General features: G+C 34.2%; 2 protein-coding genes across 5 annotated transcripts; one reads left to right on the forward strand and one right to left on the reverse strand.

The window, feature by feature from the left end:
- Nucleotides 1-408: 408 nt before the first annotated feature.
- LOC145610257 (hydroxyproline O-galactosyltransferase GALT2-like) lies at nucleotides 409-12,442 on the forward strand. Of its 2 annotated transcripts, XM_081665567.1 has the most exons (7): nucleotides 411-2,327; nucleotides 5,338-5,570; nucleotides 7,162-7,452; nucleotides 9,376-9,504; nucleotides 9,666-9,839; nucleotides 11,442-11,549; nucleotides 11,639-12,442. In XM_081665567.1, the coding sequence occupies exons 1-7, from the start codon at nucleotides 1,442-1,444 to the stop codon at nucleotides 11,843-11,845; spliced, it is 2,028 nt and encodes a 675-aa protein (XP_081521693.1). In that variant the 5' UTR covers nucleotides 411-1,441; the 3' UTR covers nucleotides 11,846-12,442. The 2 variants fall into 2 exon arrangements, with proteins under 2 accessions (XP_081521694.1, XP_081521693.1); XM_081665568.1 differs by lacking the exons at nucleotides 11,442-11,549; nucleotides 11,639-12,442 and adding an exon at nucleotides 10,468-11,376 and having other exon boundaries at nucleotides 409-2,327.
- A 1,334-nt stretch (nucleotides 12,443-13,776) lies between these two features.
- LOC145612326 (uncharacterized) lies at nucleotides 13,777-19,529 on the reverse strand. Of its 3 annotated transcripts, none has more exons than XM_081667694.1 (7): nucleotides 19,243-19,529; nucleotides 18,741-18,930; nucleotides 17,671-18,300; nucleotides 16,855-17,296; nucleotides 16,612-16,693; nucleotides 16,212-16,371; nucleotides 13,777-14,615 (listed from the first exon to the last, which is right to left on the reverse strand). In XM_081667694.1, the coding sequence occupies exons 1-7, from the start codon at nucleotides 19,270-19,272 to the stop codon at nucleotides 14,296-14,298; spliced, it is 1,854 nt and encodes a 617-aa protein (XP_081523820.1). In that variant the 5' UTR covers nucleotides 19,273-19,529; the 3' UTR covers nucleotides 13,777-14,295. The 3 variants fall into 3 exon arrangements, with proteins under 3 accessions (XP_081523820.1, XP_081523818.1, XP_081523819.1); XM_081667692.1 differs by lacking the exon at nucleotides 13,777-14,615 and adding an exon at nucleotides 15,286-15,676 and having other exon boundaries at nucleotides 19,243-19,406; XM_081667693.1 differs by lacking the exon at nucleotides 13,777-14,615 and having other exon boundaries at nucleotides 15,713-16,371; nucleotides 19,243-19,406.
- Between the last annotated feature and the right edge of the window lie 1,588 nt (nucleotides 19,530-21,117).

A 21,117-nucleotide genomic window follows, 5' to 3' on the forward strand; every position in this document is an offset into this window, starting at 1 on the left:
ATAATAATAATAATAATAATAATAATAATAATAATAATAATAATAATAATAATAATAATAATAATGATAAAAATAACAAAAATAATAATAATAATAATAATAATAATAATAATAATAATAGTAATAACAACAACAGCAACAACATTAATAATAAAAAATAATAATAACATTTAGAATATTATTAATAATAATGTTGAAATGATTCAAAAAAAAAATAAATAATAATGTTGAAATCTGCTCAGCTCAGCTCGGCTCTGCTCTGCTCTGTTATTCTGAAATCTGCTCTGCATAAATTTAATTTTCTCTGCTCTGCTGACCCCTGCTCTGCTCTGGCCAAAAGCTCAAAAGAACAGGGTCTTAGATGGTTAAGTAACTATCTTTCTTATAAAAGGTTGGGTGTTCAAAACTCCTTATCATCATTTTAATAAGAGATGGAGTAGGTGACGTGGCGTGGTCTACGTGGCACAGAGACGTTCTTAGTAACGTCTTTTAATAGATTAGTATAGATTTACAAATTTTTCTAATTCTCCATATAAAATTGCCTTAATTTTTTATTTTTTATTTTATTTTATTATTTTTTTTTTTTGTGACAAGAAAATTGCCTTAATACCAATTTTGAAATAAAATTAAAAAAAATGAAAATATTTGGTGGAACATACGGACCGTAATTGTAGGCCATGGTGAAGAAGCAACCTCAATTACACGACAGAAAGCGTTCGAAATTGCTGCTTCCTTTTCCAATTCTTCTCAGATTCATACTCTCTTTTATTTCCATTTTCTACAGTACCATTTATAGAATATTTTTCCCAAACTCTCTCAAATTCATTTATTCACCATTTTTAGTGGGTTGTTTTCTCACATTTTACTTCCTTCTTCTGGTACCTTTTTCCCAGGTGACATGTTATCTAATCACTTTTGATTTAATGCAGTTTTGTTTGCAATTTAAGCATTGTAATCCCATCATTTTCACCTATATAAATGGTCTGCTCATTGGTTGATTTACACGGGTTTCTTTTGATAGCAACAAATTTTGATAGTTTTGGATTATTTATTGTTGTTCACATGTCAATAATTCCTTATTTTACATTCTTGTAACTGGTGGGTTATTAATGGTATTGAAGATTTTGCGATCGTTTTGGATTTCGAGCTTTTTTGCATGCTAGAATTACTGGGTTTTTTTTTTTGCTTCAAATGGGTAGATTTTGCTTCAATTAGAAATGGGTATGTTTGATTTTAAGCGTAAATGAAGAGTTGCTGGTTGATTGTAATTCCTATTGAAGTTTTTGTTTCCATTTAGGATCGTTTCGAGTTTTGAACTAGTTAGAATGCAAGAATTAGTTGGTTATTTTTGCTTCAATTGGGTAGTATGATGGGATGTTTGAATTGTAGGCTTAGATGAAGAATTGCTGTATTTTGCTAGTTTATTGTGTATGAAGTAAAAATGAAGAGGCAAAAAGTGGACCTTTCTGGTCCTAAGAGATTTAGATTGTCATACTTTTTGTTGGTTTTAGCTATACTCTACTTGGGTTTTATTGCATTCAAGTTTCCTGAGCTTTTGGAGATTGCTTCTGGGTTTAGTGGGGAAGATAGCTATAATGTTGGTAAAGTAGGTTTAGATGGTGAAGGTGTGAGCAAGGGGTCGGTTATTTCGATTCAAAAAGATACATTTCATAGGAAATTGGAGGATAATCAAAACCAAGATGTACAGTTGATGTCTGATGGGAAATTGTTGGAAAGTGGGTCGCAGCCAATCAGACCTCTTAGGCATCGATATGGCCGAATCACGGATGATTCCTTGATGGGGATAAATAAAACCAGTGAGTTAACTGAATTGGAGAAAATGGCAGATGAGGCTTGGACTTTGGGCTTAAAGGCATGGGAAGAATTGGAAAATTATGATATTGTGGACATAAGTGAGAATACTGCTCTTGAAGGGAAGCCGGAGTCCTGTCCTTCATGGATAGCTACAAGTGGGGAGGATTTGGTGACTCGAGAAAATGTCACATTTCTTCCTTGTGGGCTTGCTGCAGGCTCTTCTATTACAGTAGTTGGCACACCACATTATGCTCATCGAGAGTTTGTACCTCAGCTTGCAAAATTCAGGAATGGTAATCCCATGGTCATGGTTTCACAGTTCAGTGTAGAATTGCAGGGGTTAAAATCAGTGGAAGGGGAGGCTCCACCAAAAATTTTGCATCTCAATCCTAGAGTGAGAGGGGATTGGAGTCGTCGAGCAGTCATTGAGCATAACACCTGCTACAGGATGCAATGGGGAAAATCTCACAGATGTGATGGTTCACCGTCAGCGAAGGATGAACATTTTCTCGGTAAGACAGCTAAGGCTTTCTCTTAAAGTTCAGTTTCTTGTCTGTTTACAGCTGTAAAAGTTTTATTTTGCTTCATTTCAACATAAGGTGTTTACAGATTACACACAATAATTAAGGAATTGTTAGTTCATACATTGGTGTTCAAAATATACAACTAATAGTATCACATTGGTACCATAAATGGACAAGTAAATACTGTCACATTACTGTGTATTTAAATATGAAAGTTAGCAAAGAGAATAAGTAATGCTTAATGGAGGGATTATTTATTATATTGTAGCTTGATACAGCGTGTTAGCTCAAGAGGAAGGTACTTATTGTATATTTGTGTAAGGCCTATTGTTAAATTAGGTCTCCAATTATTTTCTGTATTTCTCATTTATAATATTCGCCACATTACAATATATATAGACAGTTGGATATCAAACACTAATAATCCTAAATATCTTAACTTCCTAAAAAATATATAACATAATATCTTTTATTTCATTATATCTCTTAGTACTAGACTCCTAGTATTACAAAAATATCTCATATGATATTATTTCTCATGGGAAAATTTGTCAAAAAAACCTTTTAAATGCCTCATTTTGCAAGAATAAACCTTTTAAAAGGATCTTTTTTTAAAAAAACCACCACGATCACTTTTTTTGTTAAATGAAACCTCTCCCCTCTTTTCCGGCATTGACTCAAGGTTTCAGGCGTTGACTCCTCATTTTCTCTACTTGCAGCCTGCTGTTGGGTAATTTTCCAACCAATTTTTAGCTCCCTAATTTTCCCCCTAGGGAAAATCTCCCCAAATCAATTGAAAGAAAAATTAGGGCAAATGAAACCCTCCAAATCAAATCAATTGAAATGTAAAACTAGGGTTTTTTTTCTTCACAATTCTAGTGCTCACTCCACCATTGTAGTGCTCACTCCACCCTTCTTCTCTCTAACAATTTGTGGGTTTAGTAAAGCAACAAGTACAACTTCGGAAACCTTGTTTTGCAACTAAACGACCCATTTCTTCCTCCTTTAACCATGGACAACAACAAATAAGTGAGTTTGTCAATCGAGGTAAAAAAAAAGGCCCTAATTTTTATACTATTTGCACTTATAATTTGATGAATTAACACTTACCTTAGTTTATTGTTGGAATGTTAATGGCATGAGCAAATGAGAGAGGGAAAGAGAGAGAGAGAGAGAGAGAGAAACCCAAAGTGATGTGATTGAAGTGCTCGACAGTCATGGAGGGAGAGAAGAAAGGAGAGAGAGAATACAAAGCATTAACTTTGGAGGGGAAACAAGAGGGAAAAGAATGGAGGGAGTGCAAATATAAAAAAGACATGGGTGTAAGTTGAGAAAATAAGGAGTCAACGTCTGAATCCGTGAGTCAATGCAAGAAAAGAGGGGAGAGGTTTCATCTAACAAAAAAAGTGATCATGGTGGTTTTTTTTTTTTTAACAAAGATCATTTTAAAAGGTTTATTTCTTGCAAAATGATGCATTTAAAAGATTTTTTTTTGACAAATTTTCCTTTCTCATAATATCATATCAGCGTATATACATACACATTCCTATCTCAGTAATTATGCCTATATATTTTCACCTTAATAAAATACTACTCGTACCTCCGTTTTTTGTTTTTTATTAGTTGGTACGTTTTGACTTAAGCACTTTTAACACACCTCCCTTTGACCATAGTCAAGTGAGATCTTGTTAGATTCGTCACAATGTATATTTTTAAAACATCAACTTTTTATAATTTTTGCTTATATGTAATTACAGATATTAATAAGTGAATTTGTGCATTGGCAAACGTGATTAAAGAATTGTGCCAACTAAAAAGAAACGGAGGAAGTTCATTTTATGGAAAATAAATTCAAATAAGTTGAGATAAGGACAACCAAGCTCATTTCACAACTAAAAGTAAGTTTATATAGTTAGTTTGATCAAAACTTCAAATTAGGGGTTTTCTGATGAAAAGAAAGCCATAGCAGATAGCACTTAAAGCTATATGCTGTTGTTTGACAATGAACCAGGATAAGTAGCCACTTTATATATATAGTTTTATATTAATACTCTTCATTAATAATTGAATATGGTGTTTGGAACTAAATCACTAGCTAATTTATAGTAAATATGTAATAATGGTGGCCAAGTAGGTTTTGATAGAATTATCAAGGTCATTAGTTGGGTCCCACAGATCGTGGCTTGATCTTCTTAGTGCTGGGCCAAGTAGGGATGTCATTGGTGTGCTTTGGGCTTGTTAGATAATTGAGGATTTTGTTTATCTTGAATTTTGGATGATGCTATTATTGGTAAAGTTTGAGCTTAAAGTTATATATATGGGTTTCTCTTATCTTTATTTAATATTGGACAGCTTAAAAATAGTATAAGAAAGCATGCACATGATTTAGCTAACTGAAAATTTTAATATTTACTAATTAGAATTACAGACTATAAAAGGGACCTCAAGTAGTAAAAGGACTGTCCTACATAATGCATTGCCAACTAAGTTCTATACTAACTATAACCTGGTTGAGAAAATCCTTCTCACCCCCTTCCTTACCTGGCTGCTTGATTGTTTATTGTGCTTAGTGACCATCCCCCCCCCCCCCCCCCCCCCCCCACACACACACACCTTGCTCTGCCTCCTTCAAAGGATGATTGGTAAAAAATTAGTCCATTAGAGTTTTGTAGCAATTAATCCATCATTAATGAACCGGTTTCTACTCCTTTGCTCATTTGCCTTTCTTCCTCCCCTGAGTAGAGTGTCTAACCCAAACAGTCAATTCCATCAACAATTAACAGAATTTTTATATAGTTTATCAATTAGCTTCCTTCCATTTCTTAGCATCAGATCCTAAAAGTCAATCCCATTTTTTCATCAGCTGAATATACTGAAGGTATGATGTAGGTGTTGCAAGGTAAAGCGGATATGCAGCAACCAATGACTGTGTCATCTATCTTGCTTGCTCTAATATTATGGGTTATGAATTATTAAAGTTATAATGTACTTTTCACAGTTGATGGACTCAAGAGATGTGAAAAGTGGATGTCAAGTGATGTGGTTGATCCCAAGGAGTCTAAAACGACCTCATGGTTCAAGCGATTTATAGGTCGCAAGCATAAACCAGAATTACTTTGGCCATTTCCTTTTGCAGAGGGTAAAATGTTTATCCTCACAATCCGTGCTGGCATTGAAGGATATCATATCAATGTTGGGGGTCGACATATTTCCTCATTTCCCTACCGAACGGTATGTCTTTTGCAATTTTTATTTCATTACAAATCTTTTTAGTTAAATAATCTACTTTATGGTCAGCTAGCTTGTAAATAACTTAAAATTTTGCTCAAGGCACATGGTGTAATGTATAGAACCATTAAATGATCTTTGCTAGAATTAGTTTTATCCTGTATAATCAATGGTGAGCCAGTACATCCCATGTGCCAAGCCACAACTCCACAAGCCTTTATTCTGATCTATGAAGTCATGTTTTTGTAAGACCATATCAACTTAATCAAGTTGGTTCTGGTTTGCGGGTAATTAAGGGCGTTTGCCACAGATTTTTTTTTCTCCCAATATGCTCCTCTCCCTTTTCGTGCAGAGGATTCTACTCTCTTGTCTGCTAGTACAATCTTTCATTGTTCTTTTCTTTCCTTTTTCATTCCACCTGGCTTGTAAAATTGATTTCATCTTCTAAGATATCCTGCGTTATCTTTGAAAATTATCATTGTTTTATCTTTTAACTGTTTTCTCATATTCAAGTTTGTATTTCATATTCCCTCTATCATGGCTTAATTGCACCACCTTCCTTACAGAGTCGTCCCAGATTGCTTACAATACATCTATAAAAGAAAAGGACCCACTATTTACTTATATCTCTTACTCACATTTGAATAACTTTACTTACTACTTTTTTTTTTTGTAAAAAAAATAAAATAAAATAACAGAATAAAAAGATTCCCACTCACACCTCTTAAAAAACAAGGGCAGATTTACTCCACTACAAATAAACATACAATAAAATAAGTATTTTGATTGTTCTTCAAAACATCATACCCTGTAAAACTAGTGCAACTAATTATTTATTACTAATATTAAAGTTTTGGACACACTTCTCAAGTACTATCAATATTCTTGTAGTTTTGAACTAAAATAAATTCAACGGTTGCTGTTTACTCTGAAATTTTGCATAAAATGTACGCTGTTCTTTGTGACACTTGTTTTTCCATCTTTGAAGTTCAAAATAATTCCCAGTGTGCATGTTAGAGCAACTCCAATGGTAAGCTAATTAACAAATTAGCTTGTTATGCCACATAAGATTATAAGCTAATCTCTTTTATAGCTAATTTGTGCTCCAAGCTAGTAGCTTGTAATTTAATAGTGCCTCAATTTGTTAATTAGTTTTTTACATTTAATTTTATTAATGCATCAACCTATCTTTTGGCAAGTTTATTTCTTAAGCAAATTATCTTAGCTAAGCTAATTTACTTGACCAAGCTAATTTAATATTTTAGCTGCAATGGTTAAGCTAATAGCTAGGGAATTTTATAAATTGCAAGCAAGTCCCTCGCTACAACCATTGGAGTTGCTCTTACACTTTTTAGCAAATATGAATGGTATCTGGCTATGAAGTTGGCTTGAGAAGTTGTGCGTGTAACTTTAAGGGTTACTCTCGCTTATTACATTTTATAAACATTATATTTTGTATGTGGTGCCCCAAGGTTATTCACTTTTTGTATCATGATGTTAAACCATTTGTTAGCTTTGATTTTGATTTGTTTTGGTCTAATATGGATGGCACATCTATTAATGAGCATGGGTGTTGACTTTCATCATTATTCAGGGATTCACTCTCGAAGATGCAACTGGTTTAGCAGTGCAAGGTGATGTGGATGTTCATTTCATTTATGTGACTTCACTACCTTCTACTCATCCCAGTTTCTCTCCGCAACAAGTATTGGAGATGTCAGCAAAATGGAAAGCTCCTCCTTTGCCCAAGAAACCTATTCGACTTTTCATTGGTGTACTTTCAGCTACCAATCATTTTGCAGAACGCATGGCAGTGAGAAAAACATGGATGCAATCTCCAGAGATCAAGTCTTCAAGTGTAGCTGTCCGTTTTTTTGTTGCATTGGTACCTATGCTTACCTGCAAAAATTTCAGATTAGACTATGAAGAATGCTGTTCTTTTTTCTTTCCTGCTGCTTATACTTCTCCCTTCCAATTATTGGCCAAAGTGCCAAACATAAACTCTGCATCTTATTTCACATGCATGCCCTGCAAGTTAAAGCTTTTTGCATGAGAGTGTTATCATGCTAGTTCAGCTTGTGCTGAGCTACAACTTCTTGGCAATTTCATCTAGTTTGCCGTCACACTGAAATGAATGAATGAGAATTACTAGTTGACTTGAGTCATGTATGAAATAGAGACTGTAGACTTGATCTTGAAACATAACATGGGTTATAAAAATTGTTGCAAATTTGCAATTAGGATAGTAACTCTTAAAAGGGGAATATGAGAAGTACTCGTGTAACATTATCTGATTATAATTTTTTTTTCAGTAAATATTGACACTGAAGTGCAACTTAAAAAGAAACCTAGTCCCCAACAAGATGATTGTAGCAAAATGTTATTTGGCTATATTTTGATGGCTTATTCATCCTATATTGCATTGGGATCTCTGTCATCTACCTTCTAGATTATATTCTTACCCTGCCATTTGTAGTAACTAAGAAACAAATCTGGCAATTGATGTCCAAGTTTTCCCCCTGTCCAATAAAGTTTGTTAATTTGTATATGTTATTGACTGTTAGCTGTTCTTTCTAGAGATTATACCCCATTTATTGACTGTGATCTTGCCTTCTGTTGAGTTCTTAATTAACTGTCAAGTTTTGTTCCCAATATTTTAGCTGTCCTTTTGGTTCTGATTTGAGTAAAATGTCATTATCAGTTTTTTACATCATTCAAATGTTTATTTTTTCGCATGATGATGTTAATGCTAGGAATTTGTGACTGTTAATTATGAATTTGCACTAAATTCCACAAAATTATGGACAACTGCCGTATATACTCGTTGTGGATTAACAGTCCTTTACCTTAGCAACTATTTTTTTGGGGGGTTCGACCTTTGTAATCTCCTTAGGTTGAAAAGAAAGAAAATTCTACCCAAATTTATTATATAATTATATTACTTTTTACAAGTTCTTCTTGTACTGGCATTTCAAGTTGACTGTTGGCATCCTTTCAAAATTTCAATGTTGATGATCATAAGTTACCAGCTTTGCCATAATACTTGTAAAGTACTTCCTCCGTTTTTTAATAGTTGCAACACAACCTTTTTCACGGTATTTAAGAAAAGTAGGTCTCATGTGATTTAAAACACTAAAAATGGAGGAGAGAGATTGTTAAGAGTATAATTTAGTGGGCCATGAGATTATAATAAGGGTAATAGTATAGCTTTTGACATAAAATACTTTCCAATTATAGTGTGTTGCAACTATTGTGACATTCCCATTTTAGGGAAGTGTTGCAACTATAAAGAAACGGAGAAAGTATTTGATTTCCCAATAAACAGATGGATAATATATTCTTGATTCTTTCATCTCCTTTGTTTCCCTAAATTTTTTATGACGCTTGAGGTACACTTAATGTTAATGAGGCTTAAATTTCTCTGTTTTGCTTTTTTACTGCTCATAGCTGAACTAGCAAATTTTTCTAGGTGAAATGCTAGTTACATTATATATTAGTGACTGACGTATCTTCTATTTTTTATTTACAAGTATTTGCACACAAGTGAATTTCTTAAGCTTTAGATTTACTCAAAAATTGTTGATGTCATTTGGTCCCAGTTCAATGCTTCAAGTTGCTTTGTCTTTTACTTTTTTTTTTTTTTTTTCTATTTTTTTTATTTTTTATTTTGAGGAATGCTTGTCTTTTACCTGGTTTAGTGTAGTAACTATAATTTCAATGCTTTACTTTCAATTCATTGGGTGTCTTTCTCTTTTTCCTGTTTATTATCCTCTATATTACTTTGTTACCTAATATTATGTCTTTGCAGAGTCAACGAAAGGAGGTCAATGCAGTTTTGAAGAAAGAAGCTGCCTATTTTGGCGATATTGTGATTTTACCTTTCCTTGATCGTTATGAACTTGTAGTTCTTAAAACAATTGCTATATGCGAGTATGGGGTGAGCTATCTTTCTTCTGGAGTTCATCATTGAAGGATTTTTTTATTTTTTATTTTTTATTTTATTTTATTCTATTATTATTTTTTTTTTAATCATAATCGCTTGCAAACCCTTGAATGATTTTTACTGCATCTCTTAAAGGCTAATTAATCTTACTTCAGGTTCAAAATGTTACTGCTGCGTACATAATGAAATGTGATGATGACACATTTGTGAGATTGGATGTTGTTCTGAAACAAATTGAGGCAATTGCTCCAGAGAAGTCTCTTTACATGGGGAATTTAAATCTCTTACACCGACCTCTTAGACGTGGAAAATGGGCCGTCTCTTTCGAGGTACAAATTCTTGATTACAGTAACTTTGATTCTTGCAGTATTAAATGACATGATAGTAAATTTGCAGTACCTGTTATCTCTCTGTTGTGAGAAATATAATGCAACCATAGTGTAAAAAAATATTATCAAATGCTATATGATTTGTGTTAAAAAAAAAATGAAGAGAGGAGGGAGAAATATTGGTCTTGTGTGGAATTGGATTCACCCTCATCCATGGAGAATCAAATGCTATTGCAAAACTATGAAGTTCCATGTGCAATTGCTCAGAATTTCTTCTTTAGGTTTCAGATCCTTCCCTAGAGTCAGCAAATCAAGATCATACTGCTGTCTCTTTATTGGTCCTCTTTTCTTATTGAAGTCATCTATTAGCTCAACTTTAATTTAATTTAGGCACTTTGATGTGGATCACTAGGTTTGTTTTCAATAGTCATGGGACTTTATGAGGCACGGGTGTAATTTAGGTTGTTGTATCTTAAGGCATTTACATTTGCTAAAGAAAGAAAATGGATCACTAGAGTTTGGAGCAGGCAACAAGATACTGGATATTTGTATTTCAACTGAACTATTGGGCAGTATATTATGCTTGAATTTGTCACTCTTTGATGGATCAGTACCTTCTGATTTGCAGCATTGTGAATATGCATGGTGCTCTTAAGCATTTTGAATATGCACTAACGCAACAGGGAATCCTAGACGCTAGGTGGTGAAAGCATAGGGTTTAAGGATGTGCCTCCTGAATTATTCTGTCAGAAGTTCAGAACCAAAATAGGACTGAGGTGAAATTATTGCAGCCTGGCCTTAGTGCTCCTCATCTAAAAATGAACAAACTTTCCCAGGGTTTTTCTCAGAGCTTGGATGCCAGGGGCTTGGGTTTCAATTTTTAGAAGTGCACCTTTTTTCTAAAACTGAATCCAACTGCTTCACTGGATTCACAACATAAGTCTATGCTCCTCAGGCTGCTTGCAATTCAGACTTGCCCTCAGATACCCTGTAGTTGAACTTCAATGTGACTTGGAATTGTTAAAAAAGTAAAAGATCAAGTTATTGTGACTTCTGCTTCGACAACAACTCTTAATGCAATCATGTATAGCTGGAAACAAATCCATAAATGTGCACATTTTGAAGAATGATGGCCCTGAAAGCTCATGGAAGCCTAATATCTATTGTTTAGTATCCAGCAGCAGTTGGGCCCTCATTGACAACATAACATTGGCTATTGACTTGTACAAGGTTTTGTTTTTTTTTGTTTTTTTTTTTTTTCCCCTTTTTTTTTTTCTTTTTTTTAAAAAAAAAAAAAAAAAAAATTGTGGTTATAAAATGCTAATTTTCTTTAACCAACCTTTTATTTGCATCACATTATGTGTTTCAGCACCTTAAAAGTTTTCTATGCCTGATATATACAAGAATAGAGAATCATAAGCATGCATATCAGTTGTATGACTTGTATGTTAATCACAATCATGTGGAGTTTACATCACGTACATTGCATCCAACAATGATTGCTTCTCAATCTTCTACAGTGGTTGTAGTGGGTTGGCTGAGCGTGTGATAATAATATGTTTGCTATTTTCCATGCTTAAAGAGATTGGCCTTGTGTAACAGGAGTGGCCTGAAGAAATATATCCTCCTTATGCTAATGGTCCAGCTTATATAATCTCAAATGATATTGCTAGATTCGTTGGAGATCAGCATACAAACCAAGGCTTAAGGGTCAGTGGCATCAATTGTTGTATTATTTTACTTCCCGTATAGCAGTCTGCGAGATTAAGACTAGCTGATTTCTCGAATGTTGCTTGCAGTTGTTCAAGATGGAAGATGTCAGCATGGGCATGTGGGTTCAGCAGTTCAACAGCTCTCAACAAGTCCAATATTCCCACAACTGGAAGTTTTGCCAGTATGGGTGCATGCAAGGCTATTATACTGCACATTATCAATCCCCGAGACAGATGTTTTGCTTGTGGGCTCACCTAATCAAGGGCCGTTCTTTTTGCTGCAATTTCAGATGAAATTGGTAAGTACTTGATGCAACAAATTTGTGCAAATCATATTCACTGCGTACTAAAAAAATTGCCAAATTTTGGACTGTTGGTATCCGGATACGAAGATGACTGCTTGTTATGAGCACCTGACATTCTCATAAGAGCAGGAAAATTTTGATTGAAAATCAGTGATCACTGCAACTTTGATTCTGATACAAACTTCATGGTATCTTCTTTAACGAGTTCGAGTTGTATCACATTCTTGTACAACCAGGGAAAATATATTCGAAATTGTTAATGGCCCTGCCTGTTATTCGTGTCCATGAGGCCTATTGTTTTAATAGCTCGGCATGTATACATGCTATTGTATATACTTCACAGCCATTAAGGTATATACTATTTTAGTCAATATTGTTGTAATTGGATTAGCCGAGGGTACCTAGATATGGAAGGACCGGCATTAGAAGATGTTCGCGTTTCACAGGAGTTCATCATTCCAAAGATAGCAAGAGCTTGGTGTCAGTAGAATATAACAGTAGAGGACTTGAGAAGAGGGTCTAGTGAATCTGATAATTTGCTTGTATCTGCATTATTGGCTGAGCAATGGATTTCACTTGTTACCATCGGTGCTCAAATCTGTCAGTACCTGTGCAGCTACTTGGCATGGAATAGGAATGCAAAAATGACTTATACAAACATGCATTTTGAGATTAATAAACCTCATACAATATCTTGTTAATTATATGAAAGTTGACTTATACAAACATGCATTTGATTGTCCCATTTACTAGTGGTTAACAACTATGAGCATTCAAAAATATTAGACCAGAATATTTACACTACCTCCGTTTCTTATTATGTGCAACAAAAGGATATTATTTGTGAGATATAAAATATTTCTTTGTTGCAATAATAAGAAACGAAGGTAGTATATTTGACAAATGTGATAAATGACGTGTCATTAAAAACAAACGGAAATAATATAGATTGCAATCTTAACTGAACAATTTTCTTGACTTATAAATAATGAAATGTAAAGTTTTTCTATTAGGAAGTGCAAAGTCAATCTTTGGAACGAAAAACAAGGTATTTCTGGCATTATCTATGCCAAGTTGGACCTTAAATTGGACACTTAAGAGCCAAAATGACCATAAAATTTAATATACTTCCTCCGTTAATGGTTATTTGCAACAAAGGAATATTTTATATCTCACAAATAATACCCCTTTGTTGCAAATAACCATTATCGGAGGAAGTAGTTTTTTCAACTCAAATTGAGATTATAGAAAAGGGATCTTTTATAACATCACGTGCCTAACACGTGATGGTCAACGCCATAGTTCGGAGTCAACGCCCGAAAAATGGATTAAGGTCCCTTCTTACAACCTAAATTGCATATAAGGTTCTTTTTTGCCATTTTTTTAGTAGTTCAAAGTAGTGCATTAAAAACTACAACCTGCATTTTTTGGTTGAAACGTTTGATTTTAACACTATTTATGTATTTTCCTTTGACCGTATTTTATGATTTATACGTAATGACAAAAATAGTTATGTGAGATCTTATTAGATTTGCCACAATATATATTTTTAAAATCTCAACTTTTTTTTTATACTTTTTTCCATCAATAATTAAAGATATTAATGGCTGAATTTGTACATTCACAAATATAATTAAAGAAACGTGTCAAGTAAAATGAAACGAAAGAAATAAAAAAATTAAAAAAAAAATAACAAGCGGTGCAATTATTTAGAAAAATATTCATAGAATATTTAGGGTCTGTTCACATTTACTATACTGAACTGAACTGATTAGAGCTTATCTGAACTGAACTGAATAGAGCTGAAATGAATATTTTATGAGAGAAGGAAATCAGGAGCTGAAGTGAACTAAATTGAAGTTGAATTGGACTAAACTGAAATTAAGCTGAAGTGAACAAGCCCTTAGGAAGTCCTAATTAATACACATTGATATTTGTTGACACCTACAAGACAAGATTCCTCAATTCCGGCATAGGTCAAAGAGTAACAAACAACCTTTTTTAACACAACACAAAGCATAGATTACTTGGGCCCAACCCTAAATGTATTACAACCTATTGTCCATTGATTTGAGTAACCCAAAAGGCAAATCAAGGACCATGTTCAAACTACTAAAGTAACATGAAACATTAAGAAAATTTTTACATCGATGAAGATGACAAAAGGCTAAGCTAGTACTCCTCATGAGTCATGAAGCTAAATGATACCCTACGAAGCATCAAGTTCAGATTCATAAGCATTAAGGACACTAGTAGGAACAGTGTAATGTGGCACATGGCCTCTGTGCATGCGCATGGCCAACTGACTTAAGTAGTGCGCAACTGAATTCCTTTCCCTTGGAATATGACTTAGAGTGATTGTCATCTCATGATTCCTCATGCATCTGCTAATGTCAATAACTACAACTGCCAATTTCATGGTGCATATTATCAGGCTTCTTATTGATCATAAAACCTCTTAGCATCTGTTTCCACCTGAAGATATTTGACTGGAAAAGCTCTTGCAAAATTAAGACCTTCTCTCAAAACATACACCTCAGCTTGCAAAGGAGCCTTAACATTGTATTTGCTGGAGTAGCCAAAGTACCACTCTCCCTTATCAGTCTTAAAAACACCTCCACCACCTTCACCTTCCTCCTCAGCATGCTTCCAAGCTCCATCTGTGTTCAGTTTGATGTATCCAAGTCTAGGTGGCCTCCAAGAATTAGACCTGTCAATAAGGGGACCTTTGGCACAATATAGCTTTTCTTCAAAACCACCTGTAGAATTACCCAATAACACAAAGGAATTGATTTGATAATCAATTTTAAATTTGTTAAAAACAGAATTACAATTGAATTCCTCATTGCTAAAAATGACTTCATTTCAAAGCTTCCATATCTGCCACATTCCCATAAGGAAATGCACCTCCATTTAGGAATTTGAGAAAAGTTGAAACTCAACCAATCCTTCCATTGACTATTCATAAAAATAAACAACCTTTACTTGTAAAGAGGATGCAATCAGCCTATGGTCATTTCGGCCATGATGGTATCAGACGACAGACTAGCAGCTTTGCAATTAACGAAAAAGAATTTTAAAAAAAATAATACTGTGTTTTTTATTATTTGCTCCATTTGCACTTATTACACTATTCATTTGACCAAATTCACTATCATTTGTGATTTATACATTAGAAAAAATATAGTTTTGTGGGTACTGGTTGGAATCGTCTCAATGAATAGATTATTAATTTTTAATTGTTACTTCCTCCGTTTTTTAATACTTGCAACACTTTCCTAAAATGGAAATATCACAATATTTGCAAAACACTATAAATGAAAAGTTATTTTTTAGAGAAAGGATGAACTATTTCCCCTTATTTAAAGCACATGACAAACTAAATTACACTTCTAACAACCACTCACCTCATTATGTGAACCCCACATTTCTTAAATACCGTGAAAAAATGTATGTTGCAACTACTAAAAAACGGAGGAAGTATAATTGATACTCAATGATAATTGAAGATATTAGTGATCAAATATAATACCCCTCATGATTGCTTTAAAATGATTTGATACACAACTCATATCAAGAAAATGCATATTCCTTCTAGGCAGCTCATATGCTAAGATAATCCGCAGACCTCCTGCGAAATTTTCTCGGGGTGCGCATGAGTGAGGACAAAGTGTGGCGGAAAGACTTGTGTTGGTCTGTGAGGGCAGTTGTTGGCCTTTGATGCGCATTTCGTGACAATAGGCCCCTCACTAATTTGATTGGGGCCGGGGTGTTACATCAAAGATTCGCATCGTCATCCGTGCCACAAGAAATGGAGCAACTAATAAAATAACAGAGGAAGTACTGTGAAAGCATCGTAAACCAGGTCGAATAATGCTCGAGATATTTGTTCAAAATTATCACATCCGAAACTTATAGTCATGTTGATGGTTAATGATGGATTAGTCGACAACTAATTCCGGACAAATGGTTGTTCTGTTTTTTCTTGGAGAAATGAACCTTCTAATATTGAGTCACTTCTTTCAACTTTCATTGTTTTGAGAAGTGTATGTATGTAGACAGTCGTTTTTGCAGTACAAAATCTGAATTTCAGCACTAAGCCACTAACATTATACGTTGTGTGATACTCAATACTAGTTTCTACTTTCTCATATTTGTTGTCTGATTCTTCTTTGTATAGCTAAACAAACACTAATTTATAATTAGAAAAAAAGATTGTAAGGATTCAAAGAGATTATCTACTTTAATGATCATGTCAGGGGGCAATCGCCCTCTCCCTAAAATTTATATTAATCTAACTTCTAATTTTTATCTCAACAAACCACAACATATATATTCGGATGGTGGGTTCCGACCTGTTTGCCTGATGTATTCTGCTTGTGCTGCAGCTCTTTCAGCATGTCGCTTTTTTTTGGCTTCAGCTGCTAGTCGTTTTTCTTCTGATTTTTTCTTAGCCATGGCAACCTTTTTCATCATCTTCGCCTGAGAGTGCGTTCTCAGTCGCTCAACTTTTGCCTGATGATAATATTCATAGCAACACAACAGTAAGAACTAAAATGAAAACCGGTACAAATCAGAAGCACTACATTAAAAACTTATTTGAAGTTTAGTTTAAACTGAAGATTCATGGCTTTTACAGTTCCAAACAACAGTTGAAACTAATGGCAATCATTTTAATAAATCACTTTAGATTGAATAAACAATTGTGCAGTTTACGATTTGATTTGAGCAAAAAGCTACAGTTGGCAGGTATACCTCTATTCTTCTCAACTCTTCCTCCAATTTCGCTTTCTGTTGACTCTCCCAAGCTTGGATTTTGATTTCCTCGCGCTTGTACCTAAATATTGCATCAACAGTTACTGATTAGATAAGCTTGGATATCGATTTTTCGATTTTAGACAGCCAACATCAGGCTATGATCAATCCAAAGACCCAAAATTTTTTTTTCAAGAATTAACCCCTTGAAAAAAACAGTATAAAAATGCAAGTGTGCAATACCTTGCAGCGTGCTTTGCTTTTTCAGCCTCTTCCCATGCGGTAGCACGTTTCTCATTTTCAATATGTTCAACTTCCTCAGGGTCATTGAAAGGCAAAGAGCTTTTGTCTTTCTCGTCTTTACTTGCCCAAGCAGCTATATTCATCTTGCCAAGCTGAACACCAAGGGCTACAATCTCTCTCCTTGTCTTAATCTTCAGCTCTTGTTCTGACAACTCTTTATCGGTTTTCTCAGTTTGATGTCGTGTTTTATTATCAAATGTACATTCCACGGGAGTAGACACTGGTTCCCCTGTTCGAGGAGTGGATGGAATGGATGATGTGGGACTGCGAAGTGGAGTTAAAGACCCATTTGGGGTGGCTGTCCTTGAAGGCTCTTGACTTGTGACTGGCGTCATTTCTGTTCCCATGTCCCTCATTGAAATCTCTCTAATAGCAGGGCCACCTACATAGTATGACAGTCGACAGGATTACATATGGCTCATATCAATGTACAAAGGCCAAGGTAAGTATACTCCATAGTAAGAAATGATATAAAAGCAGGAATTTCAAAATTTCATTAAATTACACTGAAGACAGTGATAGGCAAAATGAATATACGACGTAATTTCATGCTTCATTGTTTCAAAACACTAAGCACTAAACATCTAGAACAGCCATTACCAATTAATCTGTTCAGGAAATTCATAACACAATCGATAATAAAGAAAACTTGCCTCGAAGCAATGAAGACAAGCAGAACCAGATATCAGGGCATAAATCAAATAAAACAAAACTACATATACAAAAATATCAATTACGAAAAGACAAGATTGTTACCATTCACCACATTGTCAACCTCTCTCAGATCCTTGCTTCGAGGATACAAGTCTACAGGAACGTTTGTACCATTTGATTGAACAGGAACAGATTGCAATCCAGGGTGACCCGGATTGAGCTTATCCAAGCTCATCTGACTAGTAGGTTGACAAAAATCAACGCGCTTCATTTCTGGCATTTTAGGATTTGAACGATATTCATAGCTAGCAGCCTCTGGAACCACTCTACCCATATTCATTCCTGACACGCGATGCCCTCCATTTTGCAAGCTAAGGCTCTTTGATTGACTACCCTGACCTGCTTGCTTGCTCATTATCCATTTTTCGGCATCATTCCACTTATACGACGTAGGCCTAGAGAGTGACCGCGTTAATGATCTATGTGCCATTCTTTCCCCTTTGTGGAACTCAAAGCTCGACGAACTAGCATTACTGTCATAATCAAGATTCTCGTCATCATGACATTTTAAGGGGTGGACTGCACTCGAATTGATACTATCGCTTCTTGCCAATTGCTGCACCTTAACATGACTCGAATCCATGTTTTCTCTTGGTGAACAATGATTCTGAATTTGTAATGAACTTGAAATCGTTTGACCACTCGGTTTTCGTGGGGGTTCTTGGTTTGCAACTGTTGTTTAAGCAAATCCGAAATCAGCAGCATATCAGTATACTGTCAAGATTTCATTTACAAGTACTAATCTACAGCAGATGGGTAAGTTAAAATCATTCAATTACAAAATAAAGTAATTATTAAGGCTAATTTTAGCTCCAATACCAAATATAGCAAACAATCCTACAATATTAATGCTTAACTAACTTTATTTCAGCTCATGGTGGTCAAAGATAACTAAATCAACTACACTTTTACACAATATTAATGTTATAGCTAAATTAATTTTTCAAGGTACTTTTTGATGTGAAAAAAACTAAACAGAAAATCACTATCATTCTTGCAATGATATAGTGATAAATCAAAAAAAATTACCCAAATGGTAATTTATAATACTCCTTCCGTCCAAAATTAGTCAATAATTTTTCCGAAGTAATTAACAATAAATACATACACACCTGAATCATAAGAATCAGCATCATTATTGGAGGAAAGCAAGCTGTTGTTAAACTCGGATTCTTCAAGTTTTGAAGGAGATGTATTTGCGGAATTACAATTTGACCCATCTTTTTTCTTTTGAATAGATACTCCCATTAACTTTGCTCTCAATTTACTTGGAGATAATTTACTTGGAGATATAATACCTGTCTGCAATACCCAAAAATTCACACATAATTATTACTCAAAAAAAAAAAAAAAAAAAAAAAAAAAAAAAAAAAAAAAAAAACAGAGTCCAAATAAATAAAATACTCGTACTCGTATGACCACTTTCCCGATTAAATTGTCACGTAACTAATTCAAATTTCACACTATGGACGGGAGCACGGGACAACTAATTCTGAAAACTGATGACGTTCAAAAGGAGTACCAGTAATTATTACACAATATCTGAGAATCTTGTGAGTCAAATTCAAATATTTTTCCCACCTAACCAAAGTAATAAAAAAAAGGGGTATTTACCTGTGGTTTGTGAATACGTTCGTACTCCATTAAAAGAGTGTATGAATGTATATCTCTTGAATAAGAGTAATGTGTTTGCCAATACTGTTTGTTATTGCTGTAATAAGGAAAGAAGAGAGAGAAAATGAGTGAGTATTGGGGGAGGAGAGAGAGAATGTGAAGTGGATTGGATGACAAAAGAGAGAGGATATATGGGGGTGTGTGTGTGTTTTTAATTAAGGGAAGCCGACACGAGGTGAGAGTGTGAGAGTGAGAGGGTACCAATAAGTGGGTCGCACTTCTTTTGACTGCCGAGTCATCCCTATGACTTCCATCTCCTCCCTTTTTTTGGTTTATTTTAAAGGGCAGTTCAGATTTAATGAAAATAATTGAACTCAACTACTCCCTCCGTTTTTAAATAATTGCTCCATTTTTTTTGGGCATGTATGTCGATGTTAATCTTTGATCAATAATACGGAATATCTTTAATTATAAATAAGTATAAATTCTATCAATTGAAAATTAATAATCTATTCATTGAAACGGTTCCAATAAATACCCACAAGACTATTTTCCTTCCCACTAGTGATCTCCTCAAATCATATTCCAATATTTTTCATATTCTTTCTTCTCCCTATTTATACTCACTTTTTTTGCTTTTTTTTAAAAAATTTTTTAATTCTTCAACTAACCCAACACCCCCCTAAAAAAAATTAACCCCACATCCGTCTTAGAAAAATAATTTCTACAATTCCTCTTAAAACTCAGTTCGAAAAATTAAAGCAAGTAACAATAAAATACAGATAAAAGTGTAATGGAGACCATAAATGAGAAAGTATGTGAAGGAGAGTAGATTTTTTCATTATTTAATTGATGAGGACCGTGAGAGAGAGAGAGATAAGTGATCAAATAACTTGAGTAGGGCTTAAAGTAAGAGAGAAAAATGATAAAATATGGTATGAAGTTACCAAATATAGAAGTAATGCATTTAAAAAGCGACCATAAAAGACAAGTGATGCATTTTTAAAAAAACGAAGGGAATAGTTGCTTTGGGATTATGCATATGATGCATTTTTAAAAAAACGAAGGAAATAGTTGCTTTGAGATTATGCATATGTTGTTGTTGTTGTTGTTGTTGTTGTTGTTGTTGAATGGGAATATATATATATATAGGAAATTCTTCCTCCATTTCTGTTTTGATTGACATATTTCTTTAGTCATATTTGTCGATGCACAAATTTAACTATTAATATATTTAAATACTGATAAGAACAGTTATAAAAATTTATATTTTAAAAATATACATCTCCGCGAATCTAACAATGTCCTATATCTTTCATTACGTATAAATTCCAATACATGGTCAAAGGGAAGTGTATGAATAGTGTTAAAGTCAAAATGTGTCAACTAAAAAAACAAAGGTAATAGGTAATAGGGTAAATGTATTGGGATTGTGGAAACATGAGGTAAATGTGTAAAATTAGTACTGTATTCGATTACGAAGAACAATTCTTCTCTCTCTTAAATTTTTCCTCTCTTCTCTCTCCTGTCCCAGCAACCATCAAACCATAAGGAACTCGCTGGAGTTTCAGCGTTGCAGCCATAGACTAACGAGTTCTCCTCTGTTTTTCTCACAAATTCCTCCTCCTTCTCTCACAAACAAAATTTTCTTTTTTCTCTAACCTCTTATTTCTAAGAGTTTGATTTCTTCTTAGATTTGTTGTTACAGGTTTGTTGGTACTAAGTAATTTTTTTATCCTAATTAAAAAGACGAGGGGAGAGTTCTTTTGATCCACAAGTTTGTGTCAAAGTAAGCTTCCGCCGGCGAAATAAGGACAAACGATTAGGCGTAACGCCGCCATCAGTGGTCCTTGACGGTTTTGATCATGACGATAA

This window comes from Chenopodium album, chromosome 24 (genome assembly GCF_948465745.1).
Source record: "Chenopodium album chromosome 24, dcCheAlbu1.1, whole genome shotgun sequence".
NCBI classification, from domain to species: domain Eukaryota; kingdom Viridiplantae; phylum Streptophyta; class Magnoliopsida; order Caryophyllales; family Amaranthaceae; genus Chenopodium; species Chenopodium album.